Genomic DNA, 17,152 nt, shown 5'->3' on the forward strand with positions numbered 1-17,152 from the left:
TTGATAGATAAGAAATCTAAGTGGAAATATTGAAAAGGGAGTTGAGCATATAAGTCTGGAGTTGGGATTTAAAGTCTGGTCAAGACAATATAAATTTGGGAGTAGTTAGTATACAGATGATTATCAAAACAATGCAATCACAAAGGGAGTTTGTATATAGAGAGAAGTGGTTTGAAGACAAGAACCCTAGGCACTCTAACATTTTCTCTTAGGAAGAAGGGCAGGGACAGTAAAGGAGGCTGAGAAGGAGGAACCAATGAAGAAAGTAAGAGCAGAACCAAGAGAGCAGTGTCTTGGAAATAAGATGAAAAAGGTGTTTCAAGAAGAAAGTAAACAATTCTAACAAGTAGTGCTAATGAGCCACTACATTTGACCATGTTTAGCATCAGTGACCCATACAAGAGCAGTTTCAATAGCAGAGAGATGAAAGCTGACTAGAGTGGAGAATATGAGCAGAAGTAGAGATGATAAATATGTACTATTCTTTTAAATTATTTTTCTTAATTCTACCACTTATTTCTACTACCTCAGGGAAATAGGGTAGTAGCCAGAGAGGCATATGGGAACAACATGACTGTGTTTTGTTTTGTGATGAGAGAGAAAGCAATGTACTTATATACTCATAGGAATAATCCAAACAAATTTGTAAAACAGGGGAGAGAAAAGATAATTCCTGGAGTTCTATCCTGGATAAAAGAGAAGGAATAGGATCTTGAGAACAGGTAGAGGGCTTGGGCTTAGAAGCACAAGTAAAAATGGGGAGAGGAAGGGGCGCCTGGGTGTTTCAGTGGGTTAAAGCCTCTGCCTTTGGCTCAGGTCATGATCCCAGTGTCCTGGGGTCAAGCCCCGCATCAGGCTCTCTGCTTGATGGGGAGCCTGCTTCTCCCCCTCTCTCTGCCTGCCTCTCTGCCTACTTGTGATCTCTGTCTGTGAAATAAATAAATAAATAAATCTTAAAAAAAAACAAACAAACCCAAAAACGGGGAGAGGAAGACTGGATGGGCACAGACAGAAGAAGATGTAATGAGAGAGTCATGGAAATTCTCTTGTGATTGCTTCTATATTCTCAGTGAATAGGAAGCAAGGTTATTAGCTGAAAGTGAGGAAGGGGAGGAAATAAAGTTTTCAGGGAAAGATGCATGAAATAGTAATTTAGAAGAGTGAAAGAATGCAGATTAAGGAAATGTCTGGACAACACTATGGACCCATTTAAAATCAGTGGTCATAAACTTAAAATAAGACCAGTTACCATGCTTACGTTTCTTTTCATCATGTTCAGCAGTGTGGGCGTGCACTGAGGAATTAGAGAGTGACACTGAACTAGTAAGTTTAGTGTTTTGCTATCTGTGTGAAATGAAGGGAAAGAGAAGTTTGAGCGTGTATGTGAGGGAATGATTATAATGATTCACCAAGAAATCAGGAGGAAAACAAGGCTACCAGGAGAATGAAAAGTGGTAGGATCAAAAGTCCTAGCGGATCAAAGAATTATTGGAACCGGGATACTAGAGAAAATAGGTCAGCAAGACTATTGATGGTATTGACAGCTGCCTGAAATTGAGATCATGAAGAAGGTATAGTTATTGGCAATGACAAGGTTTAGGGTATGATCTTGTGATTGTACAGCTCAATTATGTGGGAAGATGAGACTATTAAAAGAGAGGAAGTCAAAGAACTGAGAGGCTAGGTTTTGGAAGGATCATCTGCGTGGCTACTGAAATTATCAAGAATTATGATAGAAGCAGTAACAGAAAGCAGTATCATTGAGCCAATAGCCAAAATCTTCAAGGAAAGAGGGGGATTGACACAGAGATCTACAAATATCAAAACCAGAAGGGTAGCAGATAGTATATTTTGACAGCATGAACTTTAAAGCTGGGAGGTGTTTTGGAAGGAGGAAAGGATAATGATATAGAAATGGCAATGAAGAATAAGTGGGACCCCCATTGCTCCATTAGGTATAGAGACGTGAGAGCTAAATAAGCCACAACTTGAAGCAAGATGTTGCAGAAGAAACAACATCCTCAAATGAGAACCAGTAATAACAAGTAACCAGTATGATAAGGAAGAAACTACCGGACTAGAGGCATGTCTTTATATGCTTTTGACTCTCTATGCCAATCCCAAACCAATACTAAAGGGATGATGTGTTGTGGAGATTAGAGGAATGCCAGTAAAGTGTAGCTTAAAGAAGTGGTAAAACTATAACTTTTCAAACTACTGTTACTTTTGTTGCTTTAGATATACTGACAATCAGTTATGGTACAGTAGACAAAGACCTGGCCGGAACAATAATTTAAGTGATTTTCTCCTTGAGATTAAAAATCCCAGATTTATCACTTAAACTAGAAGGACCACATGTAAAATCAATATCTGACAAAAAATCTCCTACCAGTAAAGGTTCCCAATGGGCTAAAGAGCAATCAGTTGCCAATAGCAAACAGCCTGAGTTAGATGAATTAAAACTGACGTTTTAACACTGAGTGATGCTCAGTGTTACCTGCAGGCCAGGGGCTCAAAAGACAGAGTGTAAAGTATCACTGTACTAGATTTGTCTTAAAAAGGGGCAAGGGTCCTAGCAGTAATTTGGGAAGATAATCCAACCTAGGTATCTGCTGTATAAAAAAAAATTTGAGGAAAACAGAGAAAAGTAAGAAAAGCAATTGCCAGGGCATTTAAAAGCTGTTTTTAAAAATAAATAAATACTGTTTTTTGCAGGCCTTCCATCCTTCCCTTGAGGTAGGCCTTCTAAGCTAAAACCAACCCCAACTGAGGACAAGATCCATTAGTCATGCAGAATTTGAAAGGCAAAGAGGATTCATGCAGGAGGCTCTAGGAATTTATGGTGGGCACTATAAGAACACTCAGATATGGAAAAAGACACAGCACCCCCAAAATGTCAAAGGTAAAAAGCTTACCCTTATTTAAGGCTTACCCTTATTCAAGATAAACAAAAGGACAGGCTTTTCTTACTGAGAATGGCAATACTGATAGCCAACTGTCTGGCCACCTTTGTTCTAGAGCTTTACCCTCCTACCTTTTGGAGTTCTGGCACAGAGACCCCAGAAGGATATATGGCTCACCTGGGCTGTGACTGGCATTCTGGGGAAGTGCATTGGTGATGTTGGGCAGCTCATGCCCATAGTTCCCATCCTCCAGGGGACAGACATCCAGGTCACTCCACTTCTGCAGCTGCTGTAGCCAACAGGACTTTTCCTCCAGTTTGCAATGTGGATTTAAAATGATGCATACCCATAAGGCCCCTGGAAATAAAGCAACCAACAATCTTGATATCTTTCCTCTGATGTATGTGTCAGCTTTAATTTTTCAGGCTACTCTTTTCTTCCATTTCTGGTTGGTAGGAGGAGTTTCCAAAACATCAGCTTTTCTCAATATAAAAAAATCAAATCTGCTAAAGTTTTCAGAAATGGCTTATTTTTCCTTAAAGCAGTGATTATCTGGATATCTGGATGTGTGCCTGTAATGATGAACAAAACAGATTTGGACTTGAATTCTGAGCTCAGATTTGTAGTCCAACATACTATTTATTAAGAGCTTTCTATGTTCAAGGCCTATTCTCCTACTGGAGAATAGACACTGTTCCAACCCCTGAGGGGCTGCCCAATGGGGGAGATAGATTAATAAACATAAAGTCAATTGAATAAGATGAGTGTTAAGATAAAGATATGTTCATGGTGGGGTGCCTGGGTGGCTCAGTGGGTTAAGTGTCTGCCTTTGGCTCACGTCATGATCCTGGAGTCCCAGGATTGAGTCCCACATTGGGCTCCCTGCTCAGCGGGGGAGTCTGCTTCTCCCTCTGCCTCTCCTACCCTGGCTTGTGCTCTCTTTCTTGCTCACTCTCTCTCTCCGTCAAATAAATAAATAAAATCTTTTAAAAAAGAAGGTATGTTCAGGGTACAACAGCAGCATATAGGAAGGACACTTAGCAGAAGGCAAAGGTCATAAAGGAGGTGCTCAAAAACCATCAATTTTTGATTAGTTGACCTTGGATTTTTTGAACTTCAAATCCCTCAACTGTAAAACTGACAGCATAGAAAAACTACTCTGTAGCGATAGTGTGACAATTAAATGAAATAACATTTGTAAAAGGCCTAGCATATTACCTGGCACATAGCAGAATTTTAATATTTCCTTTTTCCAAGAAAATTTATTTCAACTTGGATTTTGATACTGCTGATCAACTATGATGCCTTAAAACTATCACATTCTTCGATCTTCTCTGTCACTATAGCTGAATATCACATTTTCCATATGACCAGTAGCTACTGTTTCTCTTACTATCTCACCTTTCTTTTAAAGCAAAGCTGCCTTTTTTCAAGGTTGGCTATGTGACTGAGCCAGATGTATTCTCAATCTCAAATCTGCAAAAAACCTGGCTGCAGAATATCTTAAGTTTAAAATCCTTTGGGATGAAGCTACATCTTTGGACAGAGGTACTTTCAAAAACTATTTCAAGGCCTGTTAAGCTCAAATAGGAATGTTTTAAAGGATATTTTTAGCCCCACTATCAGATACTACTTGAAATATCAGATACTACTTGAAAATGGTGAAATTCATTTCTATTGACTCAGTTTTAAAAATCTACCATGAAATATAAACTATACTATGTAATAAAATAGTATTATATTATGACAACTCTCAAGAGAATTATAGTTAGGAGTCACCCAAATAATAATAAAAGCATGGCAAATGTTATCACAGACATACATAAAATCCTATGACAATACATGATGAAGCAATGATTTCTGCATATGGGGTCAGAAGAAGCTATAGAAAGGATATGACATATGAGCCTGAAGAATAAACATGAATTAATTCTGGTTAAAGATACCTAACCACTTATAGCAGCAATGGCCACAATAGCCAAACTATGGAAAGAACCTAGATGTCCATCAACAGATGAATGGATAAAAATGTGTACACACACACACACACACAGACACACAGACACACACACAGGAATACTATGCAGCCATCAAAAGAAATGAAATCTTGCCATTTGCGATGACATGGATGGAACTAGAGGGTATTATGCTTAGCGAAATAAGTCAATCAGAGAAAGACAACTATCATATGATCTCCCTGATATGAGGAAGTGGAGATGCAACAGCGGGGGGAGGTTAGGGGGGTAAGAAAAGAATAAATGAAATAAGATGGGATCGGGAGGGAGACAAACCAAAAGAGACTCCTAATGTCACAAAAGAAACTGAGGGGGGTTGGGGGGAGTGGGGGAGGGAGAGGGTGGTGGGGTTATGAACATTGGGGAGGGTATGTGCTATGGTGAGTGCTGTGAAGTGTGTAAACCTGGTGATTCCCAGACCTGTACCCCTGGGGCTAATAATACATTATATGTTTATAAAATATAAAAAAATTATAAAAAAAAGACATGTACACATAATTACTAGCACTTAATTAGCATAAGGGATTTTTAAAAATGTGTTTACATGTTTATTTCCTTCTCTAGAGTGTTCACTCTTTGAGGACAGGGACATTGTACTTATTTTTGTATTCCCAGTGTCTGGCACAAACTTGGTACTCAATAAATGTTTATAAAATGAAAATAAAAGGAACACAATGTTTATTAAAAAAAAAAAGATACCTAACCACTACTTCCTTCTGAAACCTCACTAAAATGAAAATAAAGGGATAAAAATAGGCATAAACTCACACAGTTACAAGGAATGGGAGAGATAAAACAGAACAGCCACAGAATTTTAGAATCTGTAAAGTCTGTGGATGAGTGATAGCTGACTTAGAAAAACAAAGTTGAAACCTCCACCAGCAGTTAGGAAAACCCAGAAGCACAACTGATTCAGGCTGCAGAACCCTGCTGAAAGTGGAGCTGAATTTAGTAAAACTGGTTAGAAATTTGTCAAAGTTCTCAGGCTTGCAGAATTCCTCCTCTGTTCAGAGTATCAGAGTGCCTGCTCCTTCCCTCGCCTGGATGAAGACCAGAGTTTTACTCACTGGGAAGGTTGATTCAGACAGGCTCTGGATTGGAAATATTATGCACAGTCAAGAGTGGGGTGTCCTTCCTAAAAACTGAGGGATTAGGGAAGATATATATATTGAACAAATGGATACCTCCCAACCCAACCCTCTTTCTCCACTTGATTCTAAGAAGACTGTGACAAGTTTATAACTCAGAGACAAGAGACTGGAGGATTCATCTCTGGAAATCAGGCCGTGGGGAAAAACATAGCACATACTGTAGTTTGGGCTCTCCACTGAAGAAAAGCCCAGCCAGATCATCCTCAGTTAAATTGACTAATTAACAAGCTCTCTCTCTCTCTCTCAAACACACACACACACACACACACACACACGCACACACACACACAGAGCTTCCTTTTAGCTCTTAAGTATTATTCTTAAATAGGATTGGGTAGCTAAGAAACATTAGATATGTAAGAAAAGCATCTTACATAAAGGGCAAAGAACAAAGCAAACAGAAGAAAAACCTGAAGGGAATACAAAAAAGGCACAGGTCACAAAAAAACTTAAAGAGAAAAAACTTTCCAATTGATGTTCTCAAAGTGAGAAGATCCTGCATCTATGAAGAGCAGGATGCAACAACAACAAAAATGGGCTCTTGGAAATTAAAAATAGGATGACAAGAAAATTTATTGAAAATTAACAAAATGGTGGATGGGGCGCCTGGAGTGTCTGCTTTGGTTCAGGTTGTGATCCTGGGGTTCTGGGATTTAGCCCCACGTTGGGCTCCCTGCTCAATGGGGAATCTGCTTCTCCCTCTCCCTCTGTCCCTCCTGCTCCTGCTCATGCTCTATCCATCATTTTCTCTCTCTCTCTATTTTTTTTTTAAGATTTTATTTATTTATTTGAGCGAGAGAGAGTGAAAGAGAGCATGAGAGGGGAAAAGGTCAGAGGGAGAAGCAGATTCCCTGCGGAGCTGGGAGCCTGATGCAGTACTCAATCCTGGGACTCTGGGGTCATGACCTGAGCCGAAGCCAGTGGCCTAACCAAATGAGCAACTCAGATGCCCCATCTCATTCTCTCTTAAATAAATAAAATCTTTATTAAAAGATTAATAAGATGGTTAAAAGATAAAACTGAGAAACCTAGAAGATAAAAGACAAAAAAACAAAAACAACAAAATAATGAGAGAAAAAAATAGTAAAATTAGAGACTCAATCTCCATTTAGTATGTTCAGTCACATAAAATAATCTAACAATTCTACTATGTTGTTAGAGACATCCCTCTGGAACCCTCTATTTTCTTATTCCTGATATAGACTCTCCTCTAAGCCTGCAGCATAGTAACTTAGGAACTAATATCCAAATAACAGAAGTAGTTACAGACAAAAAGAGAAAATAAAGGTGAGGAAATGAAAAAAAAAAGTTCAAGAAAACATCTCAAATTAAAAGATGTAAGTTTCCCATTTGAGAAGGCCTACTGAGTGTTAAGCAAGTTAGATTTTTAAAAATTTATTTATTTACTTATTTTTAGTAATCTATACACCTAATGTGAGGTTCAAACATACAACCCTGAGACCAAGAGTTGCATGCTCTACTGACTGAGCCAGCCAATGCCCAAGTAGATTATTATTAGTATTATATTTCGGTTTCAGGAGTAGAAATTTATGTATTCGTCACATATATATAATACCCAGTGCTCATCACTACACATGCCCTCCTTAATGCCCATCACCCATTTAGCCCATTACCCATCCATCCCCCCCTCCAGCAACCCTCAGTTTGTTTTCTGTAGTTAAGAATTTCTTATGGATTGCCCCCCTCTGTTTTCATCTTATTTTATTTTTCCGCCTCCCCCGTGTTCATCTGTTTTCTTAAATTCCACATATGAGTAAAATCATATGGCATTTGTCTTTCTCGGACTTATTTTTTTTTTAAATTTTAAGACTTTTTTTTTTTTTTTAAAGATTTTATTTATTTATTTGACAGACAGAGATCACAAGTAGGCAGAGAGGCGGGCAGAGAGGCGGGCAGAGAGAGAGGAGGAAGCAGGCTCCCTGCTGAGCAGAGAGCCCGATGCGGGGCTTGATCCCAGGATCCTGGGATCATGACCTGAGCCGGAGGCAGAGGCTTTAACCCACTGAGCCACCCAGGCGCCCCAAATTTTAAGACTTTTATTCATTTCTTTGACACAGAGAGAGAGAGAGAGAGAGAGAGCACAAACAGAGGGAGAGAGAGAGGGAGAAGCAGGGTCCCTGCTGAGGACCCTGGGATCATGACCTGAGTCAAAGGTAGACGCTTAACCAACTGAGCCACCCAGGCACCCCCTGACAGACTTATTTCACTTAGCATAACACACTCTAGCTCCACCCATGTCATTGCCAATGGCAAGATTTCATTCTTTTTGATGGCCGAGTAATATTCCGGAGTGTGTGTGTGTGTGTGTGTGTGTGTGTGTGTGTGTACACACCACATCTTCTTTAGCCATTTATCAGTCAACGGACATTTGGGTTCCTTCCAGATAATGCTGCTATAAACAGAGGTATATGTGCCCCCTTTGAATCGGTATTTTTTTATCCTTTGGATAAATACCTAGTAGTGTCAATGGCTGGATCGTAGCATATTCTATTTTTAACTTTTTGAGGAACCTCCATACATTTTCCAGAGTGGCTACACCAGCTTGCGTTCCCACAAACAGTCCCCTTTCTCTGCATCCTCACCAATATCTGTTGTTTCCTGTGTTGTTAATTTTAGCCATTCTGACAGGTGTGAAGTGGTATCTCACTGAAGTTTTAAATTGTATTTCCCTGGTGATGAGTGATGTTGTTTTTTCATGTGTCTCTTAGCCATTTGTATGTCTTCTTTGGAGAAATGTCTGCTCATGTCTTCTGCCAATTTCTTAACTGGGTTACTTATTTTTTGGGTTTTGAGTTTGTTAAGTTTTTTATAGATTTTGGATACTAGCCCTTTATCTGATATGTCATTTGCAAATATCTTCTCCCATTCCATCAGTTGCCTTTTAGTTTTGTTGACTACTTGCTTTGCTGTGCAGAAGCTTTTGATCTTGATGAAGTCCCAGTAGTTCATTTTTGCTTTTATTTCCCTTTCCTCTGGAGATGGGTCTAGTAAGAAGTGCTGTGGCCGAGGTCAAAGAGACTGTTCCCTGTGTTCTCCTCTAGGACTTCGATGTTTTCCTGTCTCACATTTAGGTCTTTCATCCATTCTGAACTCACTTTTGCATATGGAGTAAGAAGGTGGTCAGTTTCATTACTCTGCATGTTGCTGTTCAGTTTTCTCGACACAATTTGTTGAAGAGACTTTTTTTCCCATTGGATATTCTTTCTTGCTTTGTCAAAGATAAGTTGACCACAGAGTTGAGCATCCATTTCTGGGTTCTCTATTCTGTTCCACTGATTTATGTTTCTGTTTTTGTGCCATTGATTACAGCTTTGTAATACAGCTTGAAGTCTGGAATTGTGATACCTCCAGCTTTGGTTTTCTTTTTCAACACTGTTTTGGCTATTTGGGGTCTTTTCTGGTTCCATACAAATTTTAGAATTGCCTGTATCAGCTCTGTGAAAAATGCGGGCAGTATTTTCACAGGGATTGCACCGAATGTGTAGATTGCTTTGGGTAGTATAGACATTTTAACAATGTTTGTTCTTCCAATCCATGAGCATGGAATGTTTTCCCATTTTTTTTTAAGATTTTATTTATTTGTTAGAGAGAGCACAAGAAAGGGAACTGGAAGGCAGAGAGGGAGTAGCAGTTTCCCCACTGAGCAAGGAGTCCAATGAGGGACTCACTCCCAGGACCCTGGAATCATGATCTGAGCTGAAGGCAGCCTCTTAACTGATTGAGCCACCCAGACATCCTTGTTATTCCATTTCTTTGTGTCTTCTTGAACTGCTTTCATAAGTGTTCTATAGTTTTCAGAGTACAGATCTTTTGCCCCTTTGGTAAGGTTTATTCCTAGGTATCTTATGGGTTTTGGTGCAACTAAAATGGGATTGATTCCCTGATTTCTCCTTCTGCTGCTTTATTATGCATGTACAGAAACACAACAGATTTCTGAACATTGATTTCATATTCTGCAACTCTGCTGAATTCCTTATCAGTTCTAGCAATTTTTTTGTGGAGTCTTTTGGGTTTTCTACATAGAGCTTCATGTTGTCTCCAAATAACCAAAGTCTGACTTCTTCCTTGCTGATTTCAATGCCTTTTATTGCTTTTTGTTGTCTTATTGCTGAGGCTAGGACTTCCAGTACTATGTTGAACAACAGTGGTGAGAGTGGACATCCCTGTTGTGTTTCTGACCTTAGGGGAAAAGTTCTCAGTTTTTCCCTATTGAGGATGGTATTAGCTGTGGCTCTTCATATATGGCCTCTATGATGTTGAGGTACGTTCCCTCTATCCCTACTTTCTTGAGGATTTTTTTTTTTAATCAAGAAAGGATGCTATATTTTGTCAAATGCTTTTTCTGCATCTCTTAAGATGACCATATGGTTCTTATCCTTTCTTTGATTAATGTGGTATATCACATTGCTTGATTTGCAGGTGTTGAACCATCCCATAGCCCCGGAATAAATCCCACTTGAACTTGGTGAATAATCCTTTTAATGTAATTTTGGATTTGACTAGCTAGTATCTTGTTGAGAATTTTTGCATCCACGTTCATCAAGGATATTGGTTGGCAATTCTCCCTTTTACTGGGGTCTTTGTCTGGTTTTGGAATCAAGGTAATCCTGGCCTCATAGAATGCATTTGGAACTTTTCCTTCCATTTCTATTTTTGGGAATAGTTTCAGAAGCATAAATATGACTTCTTTAAATGTTTGGTAAAACTCCCCTGGGAAGCCAGCCAGTCCTGGACTCTTGTTTGTTGGGAGGTTTTTGATTACCGATTCAATTTCTTTGCTGGTTATGGGTCTGTTCATATTTTTTCTTTCTTCCTGTTTCAGTTTTGGTAGTTTATATGTTTCTAGGAATTTATCCATTTCTTCCAGATTGCCTAATTTGTTGGCATATAATTGTTCATAATATTCTCTTACAGTTGTTGGTATTTCTGCAGTGTTGGTTGTAATCGCTTTCATTCATGATTTTATGTGGGTCCTTTTTCTTTTCCTTTTGATAAGTCTGGCTAGGGGTTTATCAATCTTGTTAATTCTTTCAAAGAACCAGCTCTTGTTGATCTGTTGTTGTTTTTTAATTTTCTATATTGTTTAATTCTTCTCTCTTATTTCCCTTCTTCTGCTGGTTTTAGGCTTTATTTGCTGTTCTTTTTCCAGTTCCTGTAGGTTTAAGGTTAAGTTGGTATTTGAGACTTTTCTTGCTTTTTGAGGAAGGCCTCTATTGCTATATATTTCCCTCTTAGGACAGCCTTTGCTGCATCCCAACTGTTTTGGACTGTCATATTTTTATTTTCATTTGCTTCCATGTATTTTTAAATTTCTTTAATTTCCTGGTTAATCCATTCATTCTTTAGTGGAATATTCTTTAATCTCCATGTATTCTGTGGTCCTCCCAAATTTTTTCTTGTAATTGACTTTAAGTTTCACATTGTTGTGGTCTGAAAATATGCATGGTGTGATTTCAATCTTTTTGTACCAGTTGAGGCCTGATTTGTGACCTAGTATGTGATCTATTCTGGAGAATGTTCCATGTGCACTTGAAAAGAATGTGCATTCTGCTGTGACTGGGGTATTAAAGTTCCCACTATTATTGTACCATTATCTTTAAAAAAATTTTTTTTCTTTTTTTAAAAAATATTTTATTTATTTATTTGTCTGAAAGAGAGAGAGAGCACAAGCAGGGGCAGCAGCAGGCAGAGGGAGAAGTAGACTCCCTCCCAAGCAAGGAGTCTGATACAGGACTCGATCCCAAGACCCTGGGATGATGACCTGAGCTGAAGGCAGATACTTAACTGACTGAACCACCCAGGAGTCCCAATTATTGTATTATCAATGAGTTTAAGTTTGTTATTAATTGATTTATACATATGATCCCAAATTGGGGGCATAAATATTTAAAATTGTTCCATCTTCTTGTTGGATGTCAGACCCTTTATTATTAATATAGTGCCCCTCTCCATCTCTTTGTTATAAAATCTTATTTGTCTGATATAAGGATGGCTACTCCAGATTTCTTTTCACATCCATTAGCATGATAGATTGTTCTCCACCAATTCACTTTCAACTTAGAGGTGTCTTTGGGTCTAAAATGAGACTCTTGCTAACTGAACATAAAATAAATAAATAAATAAATAAATAAATAAATAATGTGTCTCTTATAAGCAGCAAATCGATGCGTCTTCCTTTTTAAAAAAATTTTTTAATCCATTCTGATACTACGTTTTTTGTTTAGAGCATATAGTCCATTACATTGACAGTAATTATTATAGTAATTATTCACCAAATTCTGAATTTGGTGCCATTATATTTCCTGTAAGGGCACTGTTGCTGTAGATTGGTGCTTTTTAGTCTTTTTTGCTTTTGGTCTCTCTTTCCTGCTCAAAGGGAACCCCCTTTAATATTTCTTGCAGAACTGACTTAGTGTTCATGAGCTCCTTTAGTTTTTCCCTGACTTGGAAACTCTTTCTCTCCTATTCTGAATGACAGCCTTGCTGGATAAAGTATTCTTGGCTGCATATTTTTCCCACTTAGCATGTTGAATATATTATGCCATTCTCTTCTGGCCTGCCAAGTTTATGCGGGCAGGTCTGCTGCCAGCCTTATGCATCTACCTTGTAAGTTAAGGACCTTTGTCCCTAGCTGCTTTCAGAATTCTCTCTGTATCTTTGTATTTTGCTAAGTTTCACTCTGATATGGCTTGGTGTTGACCTATTTGTGTTGATTTTGAGGGAAGTTCTCTGTGCCTCTTGACTTGAATGCCTGTTTCCTTTCCAGATTAGGGCTGTTCTCAGCTATAACTTGTTCAAATAAACCTTCTGCTCCCTTTCCTGCTCTTTGTCTTCTGGGACTCCTATGGTACGGATATTACTGTGCTTTGTGGAATCACTGAATTCCCTACATTTATATTTGTGCTCTAATAGTTTCCTTTCCCTCCTCTTTTCAGCTTCATTATTTTTCATAATTTTGTCTTTTATATCTCGTTGGTTTTGCATCTCGGTTATACTAATTTTTATTTTGGCCTGATTAGTTTTTAAGTCTTTTATCTCTGAAGCAAGGGTTTCTCTGGTGTTTTCTATGGTTCTCTCAAGCCCAGCTAGTATTTCCATGACTGTTTTTCTAAATTCTTATTCAGATACATTGCTTATATCTGTTTTGAGCAAATCCCTGGCTGTGATTTCTTCTTGATCTTTCTTTTGGGGAGAACTCCTCCCTCTTGTCATTATGTCTAGGTGTCTGTCTTTTGTATATTATGAAAGCATGTTAAGTTTCTTGCTCCTGAGAGTAATACTTTATTAAGAGTAAGAGTATTAAGGGGTCACACATTGTCTGGGGCCTGGCACTTCAGGAAGTGTTTCTGGTGTATGCTGTGTGCACTCTGCTGTTGTGTTGTGTTCTCTTTCGCATAGCTCAGTCCTCCATGGAGTTCCTCCCTGCTTGCAGTGGGGAGTGTCTGGACCTTTAATTAGGTATGCTTTAATTTGTTTCTTAAGAAAAGCCTGAAAAAAGAAATAAGAAAAAAAAGCCTGATCCAAGAAAAGAGAAAAGGAAAAGGAACAAAAAAGCAAACAAAGAGACAAACAAAAAACTATAACCCTGATTCCAAAGAAAAAGAAAGAAAGAAGGAGGGGTACCTGAGTGGCTCAGTCAGTTAAGTATTGGGTTCTTGATTTCGGCTCAAGTTATGCTCTCAGGGTCATGAGATCAAGCCTCAGTGTTGGGCTGTGCATGGGACCTGCTTAGGATTTTCTCTCTCCCTCCCCCTCTATACTTCCTCCCTTCCCCTCTCTATAAAAAAAAAGAAAAAGAAAAAGAAATGAAAAGGAAAAAAAAAAAAAAAAGAAGAAAGAGAAAAGAAAACCTGATCCAAAAAATGAGAAAAAGAAACCAACCAACCAACAGATGAACAAAAAAACATAAACCTGATTCCAAAAGGATAAATAAATAAATAAATGGCCTTGTCCTATTTCTATCAGAACTGAAGCTGACACTCTGGAGCACTCTATGATCAATAGACTTGGTACACAAAGGGGGCCTGTGTTGGTCTGCTGGGGGAGAGGCCCACTGTGCTGGCTCACAGTCAGACCTGTCCTAGTAAAGATGCCCCTGCCAGGCAGAGGGTGGAGGAGTTTGGTGTCAGCAACTCCAGCTTCCCCTGGGGGCCCTGTGTTTCCCTCTGAAGTCTGATGGAGCTGGTGAGAGAGGGCTGGCAGTGAGGATGGGAGATGGTGTCACCCTGCCCTCTTGTCCCCCAGGGAGTGAACTTGAGGCCACCACAGTTGAGGAGGCCCTCAAAGGAAAGCTAACAATCTCTTCTCCTGTATCCCAGGCTTTTGTCCCTCAACCTGTTTGTGCCTAGGGCCCTTAGAACTCCCAGCACCTGCTTTGTCTGGTCTATGTTTTTTTTTTTTTTTTTTAAGATTTTATTTATTCATTTGACAGAGATCACAAGTAGGCAGAGAGGCAGGCAGAGAGAGAGGGGTAAGCAGGCTCCCCGCTTAGCAAAGAGCCAGAAGCGGGACTCGATCCCAGGACCCTGGGATCATGACCTGAGCTGAAGGCAGAGGCTTTAATTCACTGAGTCACCCAGGTGCCCCTATGTGTCTGTTTTTATGCCAGTACCATGCTGTCTTTGTAGTAAAGACCTTTGTAGTAAAGCTTGAAATCTGGCAACGTGATGCCCCCAGTTTTGTTTTTCTTTATGCCTCCATCAGAAAGGATGAATACCCAACTTTTGTATCAACATGGATGGGACTGGAAGAGATTATGCTGAGTGAAATAAGTCAAGCAGAGAGAGTCAATTATCAAATGGTTTCACTTATTTGTGGAGCATAAGAAATAATACAGAGGACATGGGGAGATGGAGAGGAGAAGGGGGTTGGGGGAAATTGGATGGGGAGACGAACCCTGAGAGACTATGGACTCTGAGAAACAATCTGAGGGTTTTGGAGGGGCAGGGAGTGGGAGGTTGGGTGAGCCTAGTGGTGGGTATTATGGAGGGCATGTATTGCATGGAGCACTGGGTATGGTGCATAAACAATGATTTCTAGAACACTGAAAAGAAATTTTAAAAAATAAAAATTAAAAAAAAAAAAAAGAAAGAAAGAAAAGGAACTCCCAGCAGCACGGTTCTCTTGTGTTTCATCTCTCGCTGGAGGCTGGCATTCAAAACTTCAGACCTTAAAGGACTCGGCAAAGTGCGGAGCACTCCCCTCCCTCAGAGGAGAGCCTCACAGCGCTGTGGCCAGCACTGTTCTCTCTCAGAAAAGCAGTCCCATAGCTGTGCAGATGCCTGGAGTCTACTGTGAAGCACCACCAAAAGCTACAACCAGGTTATCTGCCCTCTGCACCCACCTCTGTCCCCTGCTGTTGAATGGCTGTTCCATTGTGCCCGGCAGGTCTTTTGTCTTTAGAGAGGCGATATACCCTTTTCCAAATGTACTTCAGGAAGGGGAACATCATTTCCCAATGAAACCCCGGGGATCCCCACACCACAGCATCTTGCTGTCTTGCAGTAACCCAACTCATTGGTCTCTTTCCCGCTCACAGCCTCTCTCCCTGAAAAGTTTCCTTCCCCACCACAGCACTGTGGCTTTTCTCTCCCTCAATTCAAATCTCCAAACCTTGCAATTGTGCAGACTGTCTTCTTAATCCTCAGATAAATTTCCTAGTTGTTCAAAATGATTTGATGTTGATCTAGCCATGTTCCAGGGACAAGGCAAGCCCAAGGTCCCCTTAACCACTCTTCCATCTTAACTCCTTCAAGCAGATTAGATTTGAAAAAAATTTAGAAGACCAACAGTAAGTGATATCAGTGTGAAATTTCAGATTAATGATGACAAAGATAAAACATATGGTTCTGCCAAGAAAAGATAAGACATTCTTCTGAGCCAGAATGACCTGGTACTTTACAATGGCAAGTGGAAGATGCAGGACATTGGAGAAACATCTTCAAAGTTCTAAGGGAAAAGGACATGATTTCCAACCTAGAATATACACTAATCAAATATCAATCAAAATGAAGGTAAAATCCAGACATTCAGCAATGCAAAATTTATCAACTATGGAAAATTCCTATCTGAGGAAGCTACTGGAAAGTATACTCTACCAAGGCAAGAAAGTAAATTCACAGAGAGGAAGATGTTGCATTCAGAAAATAGGGGGTACACACTGGAGAAAGAAAAAGAGAAGTCCTAGAATGATAGTGAAGGGCAGTATGTACCTGACTACTCTGCAGCAGGTTTAGAAAGGAAACAATCTAAACCAGGGATTGAAAAATAGATGGTTTCAGAAGAAATGTCTCTAAAAAGATAATAAAATTGACAGATTATTTGTTGTGACCAAATATATTACATGAAGATTTTAAATTACTGCTAGACAATTTGGGTGTAATTAATGATCACAACAGAAAAATCTGCAACCTCCCTAAAAATCAAACAAAAAACAAATGAAAGTATTAATTCCTGAAGGGGAAGAAAAGTTGTATAAGAAAGTAAATGCAGAATTAGTATACTACATGACTGTGCTACAAATATTTATTTAGTTAATAATGTAAATGTTTAATTTTGATCTAACCTCAAATCATAATATCATTATTTGAGAGAATGAGGGAAAGGTTCATGGTTATGTATATATGTATGTATGTGTTTATGAATTGGGAGCTATAGACTCAACGAGAATAAGATCTCTCATGAGAACCCTTGTTCTTTCTGCTGTGGGAAGATACAGTGAAAAGATGGCTCCCTATAAGCCTGGAAGTGGGTCCTCGCTTGATACCAAATCTACCAGTCACTTGTCTTGGACTTTTCAGCCTCTAGAACCCTGAAAAATTTCTTTCGCTTGTAAGTCACCTGGTGGGTATTCTGTTGTAGCACCCCAAACAGACCAAGAGAGAAACTAGTACAAGAAGTGGGGTGCTACTAACAAATATGTGAAAGTGTGAGAGCAGTTTTGGAACTGGCTAAAGGCTGGAAGGATTTTGAGTTGCATGCTAAAAAAGCCTATGCTCCTATGAACAGACCTTTAAAGATGATTTTGGTGAGGGCTCAGAAAGAAGAGGAGACTTGTAAAGTT

The 17,152-nt window shown here is 39.3% G+C and overlaps 1 protein-coding gene across 1 annotated transcript in view; it reads right to left on the bottom strand.

The window, feature by feature from the left end:
- Window positions 1–17,152, bottom strand: part of ZSWIM5 (zinc finger SWIM-type containing 5) — a 206,898-nt gene that overhangs the window by 32,439 nt on the left and 157,307 nt on the right. The window contains exon 5 of the mRNA XM_032877615.1: window positions 3,081–3,260. Coding sequence (XP_032733506.1) covers window positions 3,081–3,260 — 180 coding nt within the window. The remainder of the gene's footprint in view (window positions 1–3,080; window positions 3,261–17,152) is intronic.

This window comes from Lontra canadensis, unplaced genomic scaffold (assembly GCF_010015895.1).
Source record: "Lontra canadensis isolate GAN:19392208 unplaced genomic scaffold, GSC_riverotter_1.0 scaffold60, whole genome shotgun sequence".
NCBI lineage: Eukaryota > Metazoa > Chordata > Mammalia > Carnivora > Mustelidae > Lontra > Lontra canadensis.